This window comes from Neofelis nebulosa, chromosome 11 (assembly GCF_028018385.1).
Source record: "Neofelis nebulosa isolate mNeoNeb1 chromosome 11, mNeoNeb1.pri, whole genome shotgun sequence".
Classification (NCBI taxonomy): Eukaryota; Metazoa; Chordata; class Mammalia; order Carnivora; family Felidae; genus Neofelis; species Neofelis nebulosa.
The window spans coordinates 84501549-84518449 of record NC_080792.1 but is presented as its reverse complement, the minus strand read 5'-3'; the positions used below and the strand labels follow the sequence as shown (position 1 = coordinate 84518449).

Genomic DNA, 16901 nt, shown 5'->3' with positions numbered 1-16901 from the left:
TCCTTCCCCTCCCAAGTCGCTCTGAAATTCTCCTTCTGTCAGTTTAATTCTGTGATCGATGAGGAAGAGCAGGAGAAATGGCCCGGCACAGCTGGTTTCCCCGTTAGCCCTAGCAGGGATTCCTGGCCTCGCCGGCGACGGCTGAGTGAAATGTTTGCGGAGCGCAGAGAACACAAGTCAATAACAATTTAGCTGGATTGGGAGCAAGTACCTTCCCCGCACGGACAGCCGCTCCCGGGGGAAGGGAAAGAGAGTGTGCACGATATTGCTGAAGCACTTGGAAATATTTCCAAAACACCGCGCAAAGAGGCTCGGGGCGTGGGGCAAGGAAGGAGGGAAGGGGCGGAGGAGGAGGAGGTGACCTACAGACGCCCACTCCGGGGCCCCTCCAGCCTCCCCAGCACCTCCGCAGGGAGAAGCTTTCGGCTTGCTGAACGTTGATCCCCCTCCCCGCCCCCCACTGTCATTTGCACCCTTGGGAGCAGCCGCCCCTTCGAGCCACCTGACCAATCAGTTCCCGCTTCTCTAGATTCTCGGTGTGCGCCAGCTGGGATGGCTGGGGGCGTGTGTCCGAAGAGCTGGGGGCCCGGCTGATTTCGCCTTCTCTCCTGGTGCCACCCACCCTGCCATGGCTGGGAGCCAGAGCAAGAATAGGACACGCCACGTGCTTCCCAGAGGCGGAATTGGGAGCGGCGGCCTTCCCTCTGGGGCGACCGGGACGGGCCTTCGATGCCTCTGGAGGAAGGGCCGTGGAAGCGAAGCCTTGGGGAGGGAACGAGAGGCACCCGAATGGAGGAATGGAAAGGAGGCCAGGGGAGCTTACGGGAACCCTCGGTCTCTGGGGAGCTGGAAAGAGCCACACCGCAAAGGGATATTTTGAATAATAAATTCTGTGACTTCACATACTTGCTTGAACTTTCCCGACTGTGGTTTTTAAAGCCTGATGATTATGTTTTCACGGCCAAGATCAAGAAGGCCTATTTGCGAGGGCTGGTGTGGGGATAACGGGCTCTCCTGGTCCCCGGTCTTTTGAAAATGTGCCGTCCTGTGAATGATTAAGTTATGGAAGGGGGGTGGTGGTGAACTGTCGCAGGCTTTAAATATCATCTGTATGCTGATGACTTCCAAATTTATATCTCGGCCCAGACTTTGCCCCTGAGCCCCGAACTCATAGATCTATCTGCTTGACATCCCACGGGGAGTCCTAATAGGTGTCTCAAACCCCATGTGCCCCCTCCCATAAGCCCCCACCTGCTTTTCCCGGCTTCCTGGGCCTCATCACCATGAGGCAACACCACCCTCTGAGTGCACGCTGGCCTTAATTTCCCTCATGCCTTCCAGAAGCAAATTAGGCTGGCTCTACCTTTATCACATAGGCTCAATTCACCTGCATCTCTCCATCCCTACGGTCTCTGTCCCCACCCAGGCCCCTGCCCCACTTGCCCCTACCTCCATTCTTGCCCTTCTATAATGCATGCCTCGTGTAACAGCACGGAAGAGGTCTGACGGCATAAATCGGGCCGCAGCACTCCTCTCTTCTTAAACCTCTGAGAGACTTCCTGCTTTACGTTGAATGAAAAGCCAGGTTCCCTGCCAGGCCCACAAGGAGCCCTGCTGGTCCCTCTCCAGCTTTGTTTCCTAGCATTCTGCAACCTGGAACCGTCCTCTAGCCACAGTGGCCTACTATGACCATGCTCCTACCTCAGGGCCTTTGCACCTGTGGGTCCCCGTGCCTGGAATGTTTTTTCCTCGCATTTCCTTCGCATTTTCGGCTGACTGGCTTCCTTCTTCCCATCTCAAAAGCACTGACTCCTTGGAAACACTCTTTCCAACCACAGTACTTGAAATCGCTCCACTCCTCCCCACCCCTGAGGAGTGTATTGTTACCCTTTCTAATTTCCTCCGTAGGGCTTGCTGTCATCCCAACGTCGTCGGTATTTACTTTCTCCTTTCTGTCATCTGTCTCTCCCCCCTCAAATATCAGCTCCATGAGGGCAGGGGCCTTCTCTTTTGTTCACTGCTTTGTCCTCAGCGCTGAGTAGGGGCTTGAGCATTAGATGGTCAACGCGGAATTGAGTGAGTGAATGAATGAATGGAGTAAGTGGGGAGCAGAGCAATGGGGCTTCCTTTCCAGGGGAAGCTGGAGTTCTTAGGCAGAGCACTCCAGCTGGGGGTGGGGGATGAGGGTGTGGCTGTGATGCTTCTGGAACTTCTGGAAGGCAAGGCATCACGAACACCCTTTCCCTGGCGAGGAGCCCTCCCGAGAAAAGAGGGGTCGTGGTGGAATTAGCCATCCGTGGCTTTTAGGTAAATTAAGGGCAGCCATGTCACAAACCCCAAGGCCTATGAACTTCTTCTGCAAGCGGGGACACGTAAACAGTTCTGGTCTCTGTTGCAGCCACTCTGCTCCTCCTTTGCAGTGTGACGATGCAGCCATAAGTACCCTGGGAACAAATGGACGCGGCCGTGTAGCAAAAACGCTTTATTGGCGACAAAGGCCGCAGGCTGGAAGGGGGCTGTAGTTTGCAGCCGCTGCCCTACCCGGACTGGGAGACCAGCTCCGATAAAGCGGGGATAACTTGGGATTTATTAGGGGCTTCTGTGGCTACAGGGCGTGGTGAAATAGGCTTATCTGTTCTGCAGTGTGCAAAGCTGTGTGCCCTCCGGCAGTTCACTAGACCTCTCTGAGTCGCAGTCTGCACCTCCGAAAGATGAGAACAGCACTTCCCTCCAGGGAGGCGGGAGGCCCAAAGGGGACTGCGCGCCTGAAACCCCTTAGCAGTGCTCCCCGCCCGGAGTGAGTCCTCCGCTGGCTCTCTCCCCTCCTCTTCTCTTGCACCTGACTTGGTCGTTACTAAGAAGCCGCATGGCTGCCTCCTTCAGAGCAGTGGGGTGTCGAGGTTCAAGGTGGGGAAGAGCTGGCTTCAGGCCAAGTGGGGCTCGGGTGCTGGCTGCACACCTGGCCACCGTCCGTCCAGCCTTCCTGTGCCCGGGCTTCCCTCCCACGGGGTGACAGTGAGGAGGAACCGAGTGGCCTCCTGCACAGGGCCGAGTGCCTACTAGATGCTCGGTTAGGAGGGGCTGTCCGCTGCTCATTCATGCACCCCACGGACAGTTACGGAGCGCCCCCTCCGTGCCAGATGCAGGGCCAAGGCAGGGGATGCGGAGAGGGCCCTGAGCCTGGGGATGGAGCCTCTCGGGGAGAAAACACATCGGACAATTGCACACGTGAACACAAAGCGGCAGGAAGGCGAGGTGAGGGGCAGGGTGGGGGAATTGAGAAGATAAGGGGCATCGCGTCCAGGGGGAATTTCAGACGCTCTGGCGGAGACCTGAGGGCGACGCGGGGTGGGGGTCAGGCTGCCAGGACGAGGGCACCAGCAGTCAGGCTCCTTCCCTGCCTGGTCCCCCGGCTGCAGGGGGGGTGGGGGCAGCATGTGCTAAGGGCTAGTGACCCACCCGGACAGGCACCCGTCTGCACCCGGAGAGAGCAGATCTCCCACCCCGGCCGGGCCGGGCTCGGGCGGGCGGGGGGAGGCACGGCTGCCAGCCGGAGGTGAAAGGTGCAGCCGCTAACCACAGCCCATCAGTCCTCCCAGCTGGAATAAGGCAACGGCGGGAAGAGGAGCCGCGCTCCCGGCCCAATAAAAGCCTGTTTGCCCGGGCCTCCCTGGCTGCGCGGGCTCCGAAACAGAGGGTTCTGCGGGCGGATTGCTTCTCTACCATTATATTCTCTCGGTACCGCTCGCGGGTACCGCGGCCTGCCGAGGCCCTGAAAGCTTCTCGATGCCTGGACCCTGCTGGTTTGTAACACGCTCGGGAAGAAAAGGGCACAGCCAGTGGCCGACTTTCCTCCTCCTTCCCTCCTCGCGCTCTCTTTTCACCCTCCCACAAGCAAGGCGCGGAAGAATGGCACTTCACCTGCTGGGGGGTGGTGGGGGCTGCTGCGAGGTGGAGAGGGGAGAGCTGGTTCTGGGCCGGGAGGGGAGGCAGGGCAGGGGCGAGGGGGAGGGCGGCTCTGTGCAGAAGGGCCGTCTCGCTATTCCCTCCCAAAGCACCTCCGTCTGGCGTCAAGGCCTTTGAAGACTCAGGGCAACTTTTCCGAGGCCTTTCAAAGACCTGCCCTTCGCTGCTCAATCCGATGGGTATTTGGTAGGTGCCACTTGGGCACTGAAAACAGGATACCCGGCTGTCTTACAGGGACCTCGGAGAGGACGCAGGCTTCCACGTGGTGGGGAAGCTGGGGGTTTAAAACCAGCTGCCCATACAGGGGCCTAGGCAAGCGGCGAGCACCAGACCGGGCACCGAGCACGTTCAGTTCCCACAGCTGCAGTGGAAGGCAAGGCGTTACGAACACCCTTTCCCCCGGCGAGGAGCCCTCCTCCTCCTCTCGCTCCTCCTCCTCTCCCTCCTTGCCTCCCTCATCCTCCTCCCTCCTCTTCCTCCTCCCCTCCTCTTCTCCCCTCCCTCCTCCTCCTCTCCCTCGCCTCCCTCATCATCCTCCTCTCCCTCCTCCTCTTCTGCCTCTCCCCTCCTCCCCCTCCTCCTCTCCCTTCTCCCCCTCCTCTCCCTTCTCCCCCTCCTCCTCCTCTCCCTCATCCTCCTCCCTCCTCTTCCTCCTCCACCCCTTCTCCCCTCTCTCCTCCTCCTCTCTCTCCTCCTCCTTCTTCTCCCCTCTCTTCTCCTCCTCTCCCTCCTCCCCCCTCCTCCTCTGCTTCCTCCTTCCCCCCTCCTCCTCTCCCTCCTTGCCTCCCTCCTCCTCCTCCCTCCTCCCTCTCTCCTCTTCTCCCTCCTCCCTTCCCTCCTCCTCCTCGCCTCCCTCCCCCTCCTTCTTCCTCCTCTCCCTCCTTGCCTCCCTCATCCTCCTCCCTCCTCCTCCTCTGCTTCCTCCCCCCTCCCTTCCCCTTCTCCCCTCTCTCCTCCTCCCCTCCCTCCTCCTCCTCGATGCTACTGTGCAAATGCCCTGTCCTGAATGCTGCCCACGTCTTGGGCATACTCTCTCTCTCTGTCACACACATGTGCCCACGCGCACATGCTCGGTATCGCCCAGGCTTATATAAACCGGGGCTCTTCTCTATTCTCTCCTCCCGTGGCCGGGCCTGACTGCAGCGTAAGGTCAACGAGGTGCTCCTGGCGGCGCAGAGAGGGGAGACATTTGTCACACGCTCACCTGTGCCAGGGGCCCCTCCAGGCACGTTACAGGCGTCAACTCCCTCGGCCCAAATGAGGTGGGCACCCTAGTCCCACTGTACAGATGAGAAAGCTGAGGCCCGAGGGTCTCGCCTGAGCTCCCAGAGCAGGGATGGGGACGCGGCCCGGAGTAAACGGAAGGGTGCACACCTGCTGACGGGAAGATGCCCGACTCGGCCGCTAGCAACGGGGTGCCCCTCGGGCAAGTTATCTCCGTGCCTCAGTTTCCTCATGTGCAAAACAAAAGGTAACGACGGTATTGAGCTCCCAGGATTCGGCAGGATTAATACCTGTGAATAATCCCGCAGGCAGCTCCTGGCAGGGAGTAAGACTTAACAGATGAAAGTTGTTACCGCGGTAATAATAATCATGAGTGCCATCTAACCCGAACCGCGCATGGAGCTGTCCACCTTGACCTAGGCTCATCGGGGACTCATGGCTGGAGAGGGGGCCGGCTGCAAGGGCTGGGAAGCTCTCGGTTCGCCAGCAGGCTGTGTGCCTGGCCCGGCTGAATGGCTGAGACGCCTGCCTGTCGTTCCCTGGCCCATATTCCGCAGGGAGTCCTTTGTCGCAGCCTCGGGGCTCGGGCTGGGCAAACGGGGCCGGGGCCTCCATCTGAGGTCTGTGTGCCTTCCTGGCAGAGCTCGGCGCGGAGGGAGGAAACTGGGCATGGGTGCCACCAGCCCTTGGAGTCTGCCAGGGCCCTAGAAGAGCCGAACAAGGCAGATTTCGACATAATGAGCTGGGTACTTTTCGCCACAGGGAAGGGGCAGAGTGGGGAACAGGGTCCAGCCAGGAGAGCAGGAGGCCAGCAGCCCTATTCTCAACGCTCAGGGGGTTCCTGAAGAGATCGGGCGGACAATGGGGTGGGCGGGTGAGAGGGACGCACGACTCCAGAGCACCTGTACTCCCCTTCCCCAGGGTCCAGCTAGCACAGGAAGGACTGACGGAGCCGTCAGCCCGGGTTTGGGGCGCTTCGGCCTGTGTGAGTTTGAGCCCGGCTTCCCCCGTTTGCTGCCTGCGTGACCCCGGGCAAGTTACTTCATCTCGTCCCTTAATCTGTAAAGTGGGCAGACAAGCGACCTCTGCCTCCCAGGAGTGTGGCTGAAGAAACCCAAAGAGACAGCTCCCGCTGCTTTTGTTATTCTGTGCATCATCTTCACAACAATTTTAGGAGCGACGTCTTTGTGTCTTTGTCGGCCTGGTTTGTTTGTTTGTAAAAGGGGAAACGGAAGCCCACAGGGCACAGGGACTCCTCCCTGGACACCCAGCCGGGAAGCAGCAGGATCTGGGTCCCGTTGATGACAAGGTCAATGCTCCTTCTCCTTAAAGCCAACCTTTTAGGGACCAGGACCTTACAGAAAATCGGACAACAGATCCTCTTGCCAAAGGGGTGTGGGCGCACGTGCACGGCCCCCGGGGGACGTTTCTGGGTGTTCACAGCCCCTCTGAGGCCAGCCCCAGACTAGGATCCACGAAGACAAGGTTTCATGGATCCTAGGGTACAAATCCCTGTCTCTTATCTTGCTGTGTTCTGGAGAGCTTTCTTTTGTTTTAAGAGGATTATCATGTGTTTCTTTGGGAAAGAGTGCTGTGAAACACGACTGGGAATTACTCTCAGGCTCTCTGTCCCCCAAACTCGCAGCCTGCCTTCCTGCCGCCTCTTCACGACCCAGACGGGTGAGGCCAGTGTGGAGGGTTGCCACGTGGCCGCGAGAGACCCTTCCAGACCGGATACTCCCGCCCCTCACCCCAGCCGCACGCCCTGGTGTTTGTGGGCACCACACGTATTCTCTGGTGTCGCCAGATCCATTCTCTGTCCTGCTGTCCCCCGGAAGGTGTCCCTGGGGGACCTGGCCCTCTGGCTTTACAAAGGGAATGGGCCAGTGGGAGACCCGGGGGAGAGTAGAGGTGGGAAGAAGGGGGGGCCGCAGGCATTTCCCACCCCAGCTCCCCACCTGCTTTGTTCTCTGGCACTGGCTGTGTCCCTCTACACTAGGGGACTAGGTGGCTGTCTGCATCGTTTCCTCCCTCTGCCCCTGCAGGCCCTGGGGACGGGACGACGGGGGAGTGGCAGGTGTGTGGGGTCGGGGGAGTTGCTCACCTCTGGCCCCTGCCCACACCTCTGCATTACAGGCTCTTCCTGCCAGTCCTTGGGGTAAATTCTGTTCCCTGGTGGGACCCTGCCCGTCTACCCTCAGTGCTGGGCGGGGGGCTGGTAGCACTGACTTCCACATGCTTGGTTAGCTCAGAGTCGATGACCCCTTCCGGAACCTGCGAGGACAGTGTTCCTCCAGGAACAAAGGGGGTCTAAACACAGAGCTTGGCTGACCCTCAAAACTGACCTCAGGGGCCTCATATCACCTTTGCGCTTGAGCCCCCTCACCTGTAAGTGGGCACACCGTGCCACGCACCCCACACGGCTTTCTATGAGGACGCACTGTGTCAACACCAAAGGGCCTTATGCCATTTTCCATCACGATCTATTACTCACCCCCTCCATTTCTGGAAGGGACCCTGGAGATTCTATGTTCAGGGTCTGGACGAATCTGGATGAAGGCAGCCGTGCAGTAAATGCTCACACACCCCACATCTAATAAAGGCCCCAAGCTTCTGGAAAATGGCATTGGCTAGTATCAGGCAGCACGGGACAGCCGGGTGAGGTGGGAGGCTCCACAGCCGGCCTGCTGTTCAAATCGGCCACTCTCCAGCTGCATGACCACGGGCGATGCCTCAGTTTCCCTGTCTGCAAAACGGAGCCAGCAAGGCCTCGAGCGGCTGCAGCTCCGGGAGGAAACACGAGGCCACGCAGGTCACAGACTGAGGGCGGGCCCCCTGGCGCAGAGCGAGTCCTTAATAAACAGCAGGGGTCACACGTCACCCCGATGCTAGCTTGGTCTCAGTTCTCCCATCCGTAAAACGGGGCGAATCGTGCCCATCTCGTGGGGTTGTTGGGGAACTGATGGCAAGAATCGTACGAACCAGCTGCAGCCTCCAACTGCTGCCAGGACCGCGCCTGCCCCTGTGCGGCACAAAATATTTGTTAAATCTGCGGGGGCAGCCGATACTCGGAGACATCAGACCCTGCAGAAACGCTTGTGGCCGAGGCTTTCCGCTGGGGTGAGGCGATAATGCTGTCTTCGGAACTCAATTTATTGAAGGGGGCTTCTCTCCCACGCAGGGCAGAACTGCTGAGCCTGCACTCTGCCGGCCCTGGGGGCGGGCGGTGGGGAGGACCGGGGAGAGTCCCTTACACAAACATTTGCCGACGGGTGCATTTGGGCCTGTCAATGGCTGTCGATAAGGACGGGTTCCCTTTCTGCACGTCAGGATTTGGGGCCTTATTGAGTCGTAAGCTGGGGACTGTGTGCTCAGTCCTGATTCCCTCCAGCTGCTCCTTCGCCCCTGCTCGTATAGTCCCCAGCCTCAGACTGAGGGCCCGGCACACAGCGTGCCCGGCAACGGGGGGCCCAGCCACGAACCCGAGGACCCAGTCTGCATGCCAGGGAAGGTATCAGTCCGGTGAGGATAAAAACCAAAAGAAAGAAACTATCGCATGGCAGGGAAGGAGAGGAACAGAGGGAGGAGAGCAGAGGGTGGGGCCCATGACTGATACCTGAGAAGGAGGCAGGCGGAGGGAGGGCTTCCTGGGGGAGGTGTCATTTGAGCTGGGCCTTAATGGCTGAATAGGCACCGCCTGATTCAAAACCACTGGAGGGCCAGGCATCGTGAGCAGAGGGGAGAACACACGGGAAGTCACAGAACACCATGTGGCATGTGGGGAGGGTCGGTGGGCTGGGAAAAGGCCACCGGAGCAGGCAGGGGCATGTTCTGAAGGGTCTGGCAGCCTGGGCTTCAGTCCCAGCTCGGAGTTCTTAGCACACTTGACCGGGCTGTAGTCTCGCATCCCCGAAACGCTGCTCGGGAGCCCCGCTTGCTAACGCAGAGTAAGACAGATGAGGCCCAACCGGAAAACTCATGGCCCTGTATGGGCCACCTCCTCCCTGGGTTCTCCTAAGCTGAGCATGACTTTGTTCTGGCTCCAGGCTCCGTCCCTACACGGATGAGCGGGGGAAGGGTGGGCTTTGTAGCCAACACCCCCCCAGACTGCCCCCAGGTGACACCACCGGGCAGCGGGGATGGGTAAGGGGGGCAGTGGCAGGGGCTCGGGCGAACTGGTCCATCCAGGAAAGTCCCCGAGAGCCATGAACCTGCCGGTTGTCCCTGGGACCTCTGGGCAGAGGAAGGCAGGCCGCCACCTGAGACCTGGCGGCAGCCAGGGCGGGGGCCACGGGGGAGGCCACGGAACCCCTTCGCCAAGCCCAGCTCTCCCAGGCCGGCGGGAGGAAGGGACACGTTCCCTGCTCGCTGAGGCTGCTTCCTGGACACCCGTCACTGAGCCACCAGGATCCTAAGGTAGGAGGCTTGCAGCTGCCCCTTTACGGCCTGGCCTTGAACGTGCTTCTGAGATGGTGGGAGAGGAAGGAGATGGGATGCGGGCTCAAAGGTCCTTCGACTGCCCAAGTGTGGGGGTGTGCACTGGTGGGGGGGATGGTTGGGGACCGGGGGATGGCCCGGTTCTTGGGGCTTTCCCTCATCCCCTCCTGACTCCCCAGCAACCTGCTGGAGAAGGTGAGGCCCCTTGTGAGCCAGCCCCCCACGCTCTTCACTTCATCTGTTCCGAACACACTGGCCCTCCCCGTTTCTCCATGTGCCAAGCTCAAGGTCCCCGCTGCTCAGGCAGCCCTTTTGTGGGCACGAATGTCACCTCTGCAGAAGGCCTTTCCAGACCACCCGTTCAAGCAAGGTGCCGGCCTCTTCTGCTCGGACCCACGGCCCGGCTAGGCCACAGCCACATCACTAGCCCCAGGACACAACCGGTGAGTAGTTTTGGGGGACGGACTGAGCGATCGGCGAGGACGCGTGATGCCACAAAGGTGTGTGAGCGGTGGCGTCACGACCTGGGACCATCAGGCCCCTGGCAGAGAGTACACGGCCCTCAAACCAAGTAACTGAGCAGAGTCGGGCTAAAAGGCGGCAGGGGGTAGGGGCTTCAGGGGAGGGACCCCCCCCAGGCTGGCGGCCGGGACACGGACAGAAAGTGCCAGGCAGAGAGGGCTATAGATGGGGGGCAGTGCCAGATGGTCAGCCCGCAGAAACCCGGCAAAAGAGAAAGCGGATGGGGATGATGGGACCGGGAGGTGATAAATGCCCTGACCCCAGTCTCTTCCTCTCCCAAATTTCCCGCCAGGCCTCTCGATGACCCAGCCCAACCGGAAACCAAAGGGCACGGAGACTAGTGACGCTGTCCACATGGGTCGGCCTCCTGGTGCGGAACGAGGACAGGAGGCCGGGCAGCAGCTCGGGGGACAGCTGGGGGGGCGCCCAGCACGCACTGGGAGGGAGACGGGGTACCCTGACGCGCGCAGCCCATCCCGTCCCGGCCAGGGCGAGGGCAGTCCCCTCGGGAGCCCCGGCACACTTACCGTGGAAACGCTCGGCCGTCTTCCGCCTCAGGGCTGGCAGGCTCACTTCGGCATCGGCCCACTCCAGCACCAGCCTCCGGCCGTACAGGTGGGTGCTGTGGCACAGGGCATGGAAGGCTCTCTGGGGGGGGGACAAGAGCAGGAAACGGAAATGTGAGTTAGCTGAGACCCACCTGCAGACGCCCCATCCTGCCCCCCTCTTGCCCGCCACCGCCTCAAGCTCGAAGGCCAGGTTCTAGCCCTTGTGACACCTGCTCTCCGGCCAGGGTGTGGGAGCTCGGGAGCTCTTGGCCACTTGATTCGATTAGTGGGTTATGTTCCCAGGGAGAGAGCTGCAAGTGACCGTGCCGTCGATATATCTGCCGTCCGGGCCTGTAGTTGGTGCCTGGGCCGGCACCTTTTTCTTTCCCGTGCCGTGTCCTGCCTGGGGAGGGCCACCCCATTAGCTGGCTCGCCTCCCACCAGGCCGTCAGGGGCACCGCCCGAGACAGCCGAGCCCTGCCTGGCTATGGTGACAGCCAGGCAGGCCCCTCACCGTCGCCTGGTGGCTCTGTCCTTCGTTAACCCCCGCGGATTCTGTCCCCCACCTCTCTCTGCTGCCCTTGGCCAGGCCCTCGGGCCCTCAGACGGCCTCCGCCCTCTCGGGCGCCGGCTCCTTCTCCCGGCTCGGCAGCCCCGTCCTCCTCCCAGCCTTCCCCCCACTTCTGGTGTTCGTGCTTTATTGAGACTCGATCCACACGTCACCCATCTGAAGCATACGGCGCTGGGTCTCAGCAGATTCAGACTTGTGCGGCCGTCACCACGCCAGCCTCACAAGGTTCCCCACCCTCGGCCTTCCGAAGGAAACCCCACCCTCGTGAGCGGCCACACCACCCCTCGCCCCGGCCCCCGGCCCGCAGCAAGCACCAGTCTGCTTTCCGGCTCTTTGGATCCGCCTGTTCTGGACATTTCATACAAATGGAACCACGCAGTACTGGTGAGTTCCGTCCTAAATGGCGCCAGGGCCCAAGCTAAGTGGAGCCTCGCGGGGCCGGGGGGGGGTGGTGCTCTTCCTGAAGCACTCCCATGGTACACGAGAGGCCACGCGCTTGGCCTCTGGAGCCACCTTGCCCGGGCAGGTGGGCACGCTTCCAGAGACTGGGCGCGTTGATGAATCTCACAGGCCTCGGTGTTCAAATCCATGAAGCGGGAATGTCAACGGCGTGCCAATCTAAGGGTTCTAGAGGAGGCGAGGAGGAGTTTTAACACGGAAGGCACTTCGAACGGCGTGGGGGCACACAGTCAGTGCTCAAGAGATGCTAGCTCTCCTCGTGGGGGTGCCGTTAACTGCAGGCTTATCACACCTGCAATTGCCTTCTCTCAGCAGAGGGGCCTCGGGTCAGCAGTGGGTGCGCGTCAGCCCCGGAAGCCACGGTGGCTAGCGGTGGGCACCTTCGTCTCTGCTTCTGGGCTGTGGCAGCACCACGAGGCACCAGGAGGGGCCGTGGGGCCTGTCCCTCTTGCTTCCTCTGTGCTGCGGGGAGGCAGCGTGTGACCGGGAGGGCTCTGCTCCGGAACCGGTCCGGACTCGGGCCCTCAGCTGCAGCGCGACTCTTACAGGCTGGACCACGTTCTCCCAGACGAGAGCGGTCAGCATCCAAACCCCTGGGGCCTCAGGTCGTGACCTTGTTTGGAGATCGGGTCTTTGCAGATGTAGTCAAGTTAAGACGAGCACACGCTGGAGAGGACGGGCCCTTTAACCTACCCTGACTGTGTCCTCGGAAGAGACGGCCGCGTGGAGACACGGAGACGCACGGTAAGCGCCCCGCGGGGACAGAGGCCGCCGAATGCCGCTGTCGCCGGAAGCCAGGGGAGAGCGGTGGGGAACAGACCTCCCTCAAGAGGGACCAAACACTCTTGGCCCCTCGAGTCTGGGGACTCCTGGCCTTGAGAATTGGGAGCCGAGAAATTTCGGTCGGTTGTGTTTCCGCGGTACTTTGCGACGGCAGCCGCGGGGACCTCGGGTGAGCCGAGTGCCCCACGATAGCCTCGGTCTCCTCATCTGGACAACGGGGGGGGGGGGGGGGTGAATGTGTGGGATTACCACGCAGCAAGCCCGTGGGTGGCACACAGCTGACCACCCCCGCACGACCCACCTTGAGAAGCGTGAGCAGGAGGCGGATGGGACACGCATCTTTTTAAAACGAGACGCGTGGCGGGATTGAGCAAAAAACACTGTTCTCAGATCCGCCTTTCCGAGAAAGGCCAGGTGCAGGCAACTTTTCCTCCCCCCCCGACTTTTTTTTTTCACTTTAATTTAAAAAAACTCTTTCTGACTGCCAGCGGAGCCTCTGCGTTTTTTTCCATGTGGATATAAAAATGCATCTGGACTCCGAGCCGAAATGGCCCATTCAAGAGCTTTAAAACACACGCGTGCTCAGCTGGCGCGGCAGAGAAACAGCCTGACTGGGGGTGCCGGGGGTTTGAAGACGGGGGAGAGGAGTCAGTCGGGAGTCTGGTGTGGCGGGTACTCCGGCCCGGCGCCGGGGTCCCTGAGGAGCTGCGGTCCCGGGGACACGGGCGGGAGGGAGCGGCCACGAGACAGCATCTGGTGGAAGCCGGGAGCCGCGGCGAGGACAGGGGAGCAGAGCCCGGGAGGCGGGCCCAGGTGAGAGGCCCTGACCCCGGCCTCCCTCTCTCCGTGCGGCCATCAGCCTGGCATTTCCTTCCTGCCCCTGGAGCCCCGTTCCTGTGCCACACAGAGCCCGGAGAGGTCTCCACTCACCACAGGAGTTGCTAAGAACTCCCTCTCCTGGCCTCCCTCCGACATCAACCCTTCCAAATGCTCATCTCCTCTTTAGAAGGGCTTCTGACGGCAGGAGGGGAGGTGGCACAGCCACTGAGATGGGGGGCTCTGGGCCTGGGCGACTTTGGTTCAAATCAGAGTGAGCTGTGTGAGCTGGGGCAGGCCGCTTAATGTCTCTGGGACGCATTTCCTCGAGAGGCGGCAGCAAAGAACGGATAGGAGTCCGTGGACTGTGAAGTCTAGCCCTTACAACACCACCGTGGGCTGTCGTTCCTATTACTGCCCTCGGTTCCCCTGAGGCCACCAAAGAGCAGGAATAACATCCAGTGGGACACAAAAGCTCTTGTGCGTTTGGCGTCGGGAGTGCAGTGGGTGGTTCCCCCAAAACAGCAGGACCACCAGTCCCTTCTGGTCAATAGGAGACCAGGCCGCTTTCCTCAGTGCCCGCTGCATTGGTGGTGACAGTGACTCGAGGCTAAGATCGGCCTTGGACAGTCAGTCCAGGCCTCACGGGGTTTTCAGGTGAGCGCAGGGGAAGGCGCTGAGGAACGCGGAAGGTTCCAGGCACAGCAGAAGGGAACTGCGGCCCTGGCCTCTCTGGCCTGGGCCTGCCAGCAGCTTCCTCCCTGGCCTGTGTGCCTCCTGAGACCCACGCTGCCTTCCCCGTGAGAGTTCTGAACCTCGGCTGTGGTTCTGAACCTCAGGGCCTTGTCCATCCTGGGGCGCCCAGGGGTCAGTGCGGTGAGGGTGTCTCGGGAGGAAGCGGGGAGTTACATGTTCCTGGCCGTGTGCTTCTCTCCAAATCCAGCTTCTTTCTGCTGCCTGTTTCCTTCCCTTGGGAGGAAAGGGCCGCCTTCGTCCCATGGATTATGGATCTCCTGGGTTAGAACTCGGAGCCCATGACCACAACCTACTCATCAGAACGAACATTACTCTCCCGTTGCAACGAAAGGAACACAGAGGCACAGGCCGAGGTCTGCGTGTGCGTCAACCGCCTTCTTGTTTTTCCTTTCAGACTCCGTGCACTCCGTCCCTGGGCCTTTGTAACAACACCCGCCCTGGCCTCGGAAGAGCTCCCTCATCAGAGCCGCCTCGGTGGCGGCCCAGCACAGGCCCCGCTCGCCTCACACAGACTGCCACCGGGCACCCTCCCCACGCCCTGCACACACGGCTTCCATTGCGGCACCTGCCCTGTTAACGTGTGCCGGCCTCCGCGGCTCAGCCTTGAACCTTAGAGGCAAGGCCTCTCTCCCTGCTGCCTCTAGTACAGTGCTCGGGGCAAAGTGTGCTCAGGAGATCGAGTAGCTCCCCCTTCTCCGCAGGGGATACGTTCTAGGACCCCAGTGGGTGCCCGAACCCACAGACGGTACCGAACCCCATCTACGCTGTACTTTTCCTGCACCCACACACCTGTGGTAAAGTTTAACTTCTAAATCAGGCGTGTGACGCGGCGTGAGGCCACGCGGCCCGAGGAGGAGGGCCATCTGCTTCCGGGCCACGGTTGATCGTGGGTAACGAACCACGGGAAGGGAAACCGTGGATGGGGGGCGGGGGTGGGGCTGCTGTATTCACAGAGCCGTATTCAAGTTGGTCCTGGTTAGAGACGGCGGGCTGGCTTAAATAACCCGCCGTGGTCCCTCCACGTCCCTACGATATAGACCACGAAGACACAGGAGTGAGGAGTGTGTCGTCTCCGGCTGCCACATGCATGGGACGGCCCGCCTTGCGGTTAGGACGAGACCTGGTGCGGACACGCTCTTGGGTCTGGCAACGGGGAGGGGAAGGCCTGCTCCCGACGTGTATGACTCTGGGGCCCTGGGGGACAGGAGCAGGTGCCCAAGCCACCAGGACCCGGGAGACCGCAGATCACCCGCTCGGCTCACTGTGCAACTCTAAGGGTGCGTTCACTTGTCCGGGAGCAGAATGCCATAGAAGGGGGGACCTCTGCCCTCCGGAGCCACTTCCTGTCATCCTCTGTGGCAACAGGGCTGGCCGCTCCTACTCCTCTATCGGCCCCCACTCTCCGTGCTTTTGCAGGCCACTCCCACGGACCGTGTAACTCGGGCTCTCGCCCTCTGGCTTCCGCGCAGGTGATGCCCGGAGTCCTGGAGGGAGGGAGGAAGGGGGTGGGGGTGCCGTTCCCCTGCCCCCTCCCGCCAGGACTACAGCTCCTGCCGGCGGCCCCTCCCCTCTCACCGGTCCCCAGACCATCGGGGGTGGTGTCTGCCAACCCGGGGGGCTGCCCGAAGTGCCTCTGCCTCGACCCAGGGCAGACGGGCCTCGCGCTCCAGACAGCAGGTCTCAGGGCCTGGCCCCGCTCGGAGAGTTGAGGCCCACTGAGGAGAGCTCGGGCAGGGCCGGCTGGGGTGCGGGCTGGCTCCCGCCATCATCTGGTCCCTGGCTCGGCTGTCCCAGAATCACCCCCCTTTGATCTCTGACCCGAGCCACCAACTGTGGGCACCGAGAGCCCTAGCCTCCACCGCCTCTTCTGCGTCCCCCCAGGAGGACATCTGCGAGGACGGAGCGGGGAGTGACTGACCAGGCCTGGCAGCCATCTTTCCAGAACAGGGAAGACGCTGGAAGGCTGCCAGCGCGGCGCTGGCCTGACCTTTCTGCAGCTCTCCCTGGAGACACAACTCCTCTTCGCGGCAACAAAAGTCCACGCGATGCCCTTGGTGGAGGCGCCGTCCCAAGGGCGGTGGCTCCCGGGCCGGGCTGAGGATGGGACTTCTGTCTTCATAAGTCCAGGCACTCGTCAGCCCCTCCTGCCCCGTGTCTTGCAGAGGGGGGAGGGCTGCAGCAGGCGTCAGATCCACCTGAGCGCGGACAACGCCAGCCTGCGCCAGGCCATCTGTGCCCCCAATGCCTGGAGTAAGCGTGACCTGAGCCAGCCAAGAATGACCACGTGTGCCCAGGGGCACGGGACTGAGTGGAGGGAACGGAGGCCCGGGGCCCTGGCTGGGGCTGGTGGGGGCCAGGCTCCTCCCGTCTGCTGAGACGGCTGAAAACCGGGGGCTGTGCTTCTGGGAGGAGGGCCTGCCGCGCCGGGATGTTCGCTGTCTTTCGGTGCAGCGTCCTGTGCTCTGAGGCACAGAACCGTCCCGTCCCTGCCTTACGGCTCCCACGATCCCAGAAGCAAGCTCTCAGGAGGTCGTGCCAACTGCTTCGGGCCTCCACGGGGGAGGAGTGGGGTGGCAGCCGGGCCCGGGAGGAGCACTGGGTGATCGGCCGTGGGGCCCCACTCAGCACCTCGGGCCATTTCCATTTAAGATACCATGGAGCTGAGGATGAGTTTCTAAGAGAAACACCCGGGGCCCCAGTTCCGGGCGGTTGTGCCTCCATCTCTCAGACAAGTAGATGTGTCTCCTTCCTTTCCTGCCTTCATCCACTCAGCTCCTCCCAATTCCAGTCGACAGTCCCCGGGGGACCCGCCAGGAACA

At 61.5% G+C, this 16901-nt stretch overlaps 1 protein-coding gene across 3 annotated transcripts in view; it reads right to left on the bottom strand.

Moving 5' to 3' along the window:
• The window catches only part of RBM19 (RNA binding motif protein 19), a 152709-nt gene that overhangs the window by 33658 nt on the left and 102150 nt on the right, over positions 1-16901 (bottom strand). For all 3 annotated transcript variants that reach the window (XM_058691188.1, XM_058691189.1, XM_058691190.1), the window contains exon 23: positions 10677-10797. In XM_058691188.1, the coding sequence (XP_058547171.1) occupies positions 10677-10797 (121 nt within the window). The remainder of the gene's footprint in view (positions 1-10676; positions 10798-16901) is intronic.